The sequence below is a fragment of the Arachis duranensis genome, chromosome 4 (genome assembly GCF_000817695.3).
Source record: "Arachis duranensis cultivar V14167 chromosome 4, aradu.V14167.gnm2.J7QH, whole genome shotgun sequence".
NCBI lineage: Eukaryota > Viridiplantae > Streptophyta > Magnoliopsida > Fabales > Fabaceae > Arachis > Arachis duranensis.
In genome coordinates this window covers 5,388,626-5,393,665 of record NC_029775.3, presented here as the reverse complement: position 1 = coordinate 5,393,665, position 5,040 = coordinate 5,388,626, and the positions used below count along the sequence as shown (strand labels likewise).

Below are 5,040 nucleotides of genomic sequence, written 5' to 3'. Positions count from 1 at the left end.
AGGAGTGGGTGGTGGAGCCAATGGAGGGTGAGGATCGCTTGTACCGATTAAATGGCGTCGCTCACGTGGCAGGATATATCGACGAAGAGGTTAGTTACTATTATTGTTATTATTATTGTTATTAAAATTCATACTAATATAACAATTGATATTATTAGGAATATTGTTAGTAAAAATATTTTATGATGTTTATTTGTATTGTTATTCTGATTAATGTTATTTACATAAATATTGATATTATTATGGTTACTGTAAATCAAAATGTGAGGCGTTTATTAATATTGTCTACGTAAATGTTAATATTATTATCGGTATTCTTAGTAAAAATATTTTATTATGCTTATTTATTTTGTTAGTCTGGTTAATAGTATTTTTGTGAAATATTTTATTATAAATGTTAATATTTTATTGAAAAATATTTTTTTTCTCTATTTATATTGTTATCATGAGTGCATAGTATTCGTAGCTTCATTGTTTATTACACAATAAGAGAATCAATAAATTTAATGTAGGGATTCTAATAATTTTTAGGAAAATTATGTTTGGTGTTGTTTGTAATGGTTGTATGTTAAGGGATTTTGTTACCCATGTTTTGCAGCCTAGTAGGGTTATTAGCGCCGTTAGAAGGCAGCATAATATGCCCTTACATGACCGGATTATACCGTATCTGGAGACTGCGGGCTTGTATCATCTGGCTAGGCTAAACAGTCAGTGGTTCTGGGTTGATGAGTCTCTCCTTAGCGCATTTATTGAGCGGTGGCGTCCGGAGACCCACACGTTCCACATGCCGTTTGGTGAGTGCACCATTACTTTGCAGGATGTCGCGTATCAGCTGGGTTTGCCGATTGATGGTGCGCCCGTTAGTGGGTGCCTGACTGAGCTTGAGAATCTGATGGAACACGGTAGACCAGCATGGGTGTGGTTCTGAGAGTTGTTCGGGGAGTTACCTCCACAGAGTAAAGTCAAGCAGATGACAGTGTGCTACACATGGTTCCACGAGAGGTTCCGGGTTCTCCCTGCAGATGCTACTGATGAGACCGTGCGTGTATACGCACGCGCTTATATCCTGATGCTGTTGTCGTCTCAGCTGTTTGCGGACAAGAACGCAAACCGGGTCCACCTTCGCTGGTTGCCTTATTTGGCATCATTGGACGACTTGGGCAGATATAGCTGGGGCTCGACTGCACTGGCCTGGTTGTATAGGTATCTTTGTCGTGGTACAAACAGGAACGTCGTTAACTTGGCTGGGTCGCTACAGCTACTACAGTCTTGGATTTTCTGGAGGTTTCCCACTCTGAGGCCCACTGGTTTTGACCGGTTCGGGTTTCCCCTTGCTTCCAGGTAGGGTTTAGTATTTTCCGTTCATAAATTGTAAAAACAGCATGTGTTATGGTTTGTTTTGACATAATTTCAATTAAAATTGTAGGTGGGCTGAGTTTGTGCCGAGGAACGATGCAGGGGCACAGAGATTAGTTTTCGCATGCCTTGCACTGGATCGACTGCGTGTCCACGATGTGAGTCATTTATTTATTGCTGATACTTGAACTACTTTTTCTTAGATGTCATTGTCTCATGAAACTCTTGCTGTTTCGATACAGTTTGTGTGGGAGCCTTATTCTTCTGTTGATGTTGCTGCTGTTATTCATCCGAAGATACTAGCTGACGAGCACCGACGGCTATGGACGGCTGTCACTAGCCTGATATATTTTTCTGCGATCGAGTGGCACCAGGTCGATAGGGTTGTACCCCAGTTCGGTGGTGTTCAGCATCTCCCACAACCAGCTCTGAACATAGATTGGCTACATGCGAAGGATGGTAGGGGTGGGGACCGGTGGTTTCCCACGTATTATCAGGAGTGGCACCAGCTTTGGGAGAACAGGCTTCAGTCAGTCATATGGGTCGATCGAGTCCTCGACCCCGGTCCATCAGCAGAGTACCTTGAGTGGTGGTGCCATGTGGCGCACAGGTTCCTATCCCCAGATGTAGCATTTCAGGATCCGAGGCCGATTGTGTTGACTGAGGAGGCGCGTCACAGAGGGTCGTCCCAGGCACCTCCTAGAGTGCACGTTTATGACAGACCAGATAACAGACGAGTCGATCGGCGTCGCCGTATAGGGACCCGGACCACCGATCGCGAGTGGAGGGAGTTTGCCGACCATTTGGAGGAGGACGTTCCACGTGATGAGCCTGGGGATGCAGTGGACTACCGTGTTCCTCGACGTAGAGGCAGAAGGCCACCTGCGCGGCCTAACCGTCGAGGTGCGGGTGACAGAGGACCATCCGAGCAGGGTGACGGCACTCATCACGTGCCCGGTGAGGAGGTAGTTGGATCAGCATCAGCTATGGATCAGCCGACGTTCGACGTGGGTACTAGCTCTCAGCTGTTTGGGAACGTGACCCCACATGCCTTTGCTGAGTTTACTACCGCTGCTGTCGGGATGGACATTGATGATCCTGTTACTGAGTCCGAGTTCTACAGGGACATAGCAGACATGCTTAGGGATGATGATGATACCCATTATAGGCCACAGATGCCTGAGGAGCATGCCTAGTTTGCTGATCAGCAACCACGGAGTGACGATGTTCAGGCTCAGTTGGCAGTTGACCTCAACGAGCCTGCAGTATCTCCGTCTGACCCATGGTTTGCGTTAGGAGGGACACCTGCCTCTGCTTTCAGCGCGGTTCCCGCACAGCCCTCAGCACCAGTGGCAGATCCCAGACCGAGGCGGGTGAGGCGTCCTCCTTTGTGTGGCACCGGAGGTCACCTGCTTGGCCAGTTCGACGATGATGACAGTGACACCATTGAGGATTCTGATTAGTTATGTTATATGTTCCCGTCCGGTAGGGACTTTGTTAGTTTATGTATTTAGCATGCTAGTGAGTATTTATGGCTTTCAGACTTATGTTAAATGTTATTTTTCTTTTGACCTAGCAGTTTAACCGGTTTTAGCTTCTTTGATATGTAACTCTAAGGTTTATATTATAATGCACAATATGAACGATACCAAAGTGGTTTAATGAAACAGGTAAAATAACAGGAATTTATTCATCTGAAATATTTGCATTAAAGAAACATGTTGACAGACACAGACTTAACCAACCATACATTACTAAGATTATCTAGACCCTGAAACAACTGAAACAGCATAGACGGCATTTTACACGACATGAGATCTACGCATCCCCTCCACCACTCTGTCTTCGCTGGTGACAGTTCCTCCGCGTATGCCCAAGCTGACGACATAGCCCACAACGCTTCGGCTGGTTCTCCTGAGACTGATCCATACTGACGAGGGGCTTGCAATGCCGGAATGCCTCGATACAGGGTGGAAATGTCCAGAAAAGCCGGTGAAAGTACACCGTGGACTCATCAACCCCACCACCAATCCGAACAGGAGACGTCTTCAGCACCGTGATTGTTCCCGGCATTGTCGCCTGGACCCCTAGCATCCAACGTGGCAACTCCGCGTAAGACTCTTCCCAATCTCCATATATTTGTGCCACTGCCTTCTGCTTAGCCATCCAAACCTTCCTGTAACTAGGCCTGAAATCGTAATCGGCTTCTGTCGCTTGTTGAAGTACCTTTACCGTAACCGCAGCATCTGCCCTAACCATAGGAAGAATCCTCGCACAGATAACGTGGTAATCTAGCTGACGGTGATCACTTGAAATAGAAGTTGCGAGGCATGTGTGTGGCCCGTTGTACCTCCTAACCTCCCAAGTGCCCTTTCGTGCACGAAACGCTACACGAATCAACCAAGTACAACCCTTGCCGAATTCCTTGCATTTTCCATGATACTTCAAATGATCCGATTCGATGACTCTGTACTCAACACCTCGCCGGATGCTATAGTCCTTGACACTCAGCACAGCTTCATCTTTACTCTGGAATGATTGCCCAATCTGAAATTCTGTAGAAGATCCCCCAATTGTAGCACCTCTGTCCGCCTGTTGACCGATGAGAACCAGAACTTGAAGGCCGATGCTGCGCATGTGGATCGCCACCTGTGTCATCGTCGCTGTCACCAACGATATCAACAGGCTCCTGGTCAGACTCATCGTCACACATTGCATTCTCTACTTGATCAGGTCCACCAAAGTCTTCGATATAAGGTGCTAGGCCACCACCGGTGCCCACAACGTGGGGAGGCTCAATGACTACTGCATTCTCCAAAGGTACAGAACCAACAACCTCCGTTCGGTCTAAATCAGCCGCAAACGAAGGTGATTGAACTGGCGGAAGATACGGTCTGACCGCAGGCATCGAACTAGATGCACCACCCGCGGCAATTGGGCTAGGAACTGGAGCGGATGCCCCAGAACTATCGACACCAACCTCCAACTTCGCGAACAACTCATGGATTCTGATCTCCGAAAAACTCCTTACACAGTAGAACAAAACCCTAATATCTTCATCAGCCTTAACCGCAAAGGTTTCATACTGAACACCGGTCGAGACAATCGCCATGGGAATCTTGTAGAATAGTTTCTTCACCCACTTGGTACCCAACACGCTAAGCTTCTCCAAGATGCTGTTCTTCAAATCTGACAAACTCATCGACGAACGGATAAAAATACTTAGTGGTTCTCTGTCGGTAAACTTCACACCTTGGCTTTTGCTTTTTTTATTTTTCCGGAGCAATGCACTAAGGCAAGAAAACTCTCTTCCTCACTAGCCATTGTGAGAATGATCTCTTATGGAGCTTGAATCACCCACATATATATAGAGTTCCCGTCATTGTAAACCGTGGGAACTTACAAAGTTTTCTGGCCATAATTGAACCCACATAAACCGTTGTAACCCGCAAGGGTTTATGACCAGTTCAGTTTCAACATAAACCGTGGTGACTTACCACGGTTTATGCATGCCACGCCTCCTTCGTAAACCGCTGGACCTGCCACGGTTTATGCACATTTCAGAAACCGTGGTGGGTTGCCACGGATTACATAGAATTCGGTTTTTGCACATGCACGTAACAACAATCCGTTTTGCACATTTAGGTAAAGGTTTCGACCATTTTATTTAAATCAGTAAATTGC

At 46.4% G+C, this 5,040-nt stretch overlaps 1 protein-coding gene across 1 annotated transcript; it reads right to left on the bottom strand.

The window, feature by feature from the left end:
* Nucleotides 1-3,174: 3,174 nt before the first annotated feature.
* Nucleotides 3,175-4,558, bottom strand: LOC107482841 (uncharacterized). The gene is made up of 2 exons (XM_016103435.1): nucleotides 3,967-4,558; nucleotides 3,175-3,911 (listed from the first exon to the last, which is right to left on the bottom strand). Exons 1-2 carry the CDS (start codon nucleotides 4,556-4,558, stop codon nucleotides 3,175-3,177), a joined length of 1,329 nt encoding a protein of 442 aa, XP_015958921.1.
* Between the last annotated feature and the right edge of the window lie 482 nt (nucleotides 4,559-5,040).

What these genes read in the sequence shown, in the direction of transcription:
- LOC107482841 (XM_016103435.1), bottom strand. Translation starts at nt 4,558, where the DNA reads ATGAGTTTGTCAGATTTGAAGAACAGCATCTTGGAGAAGCTTAGCGTG. An exon ending in GCATCGGCCTTCAAGTTCTG is followed by an intron (nt 3,912 to 3,966) that starts GTTCTCATCGGT and finishes GATCTTCTACAG; the next exon opens with AATTTCAGATTGGGCAATCA.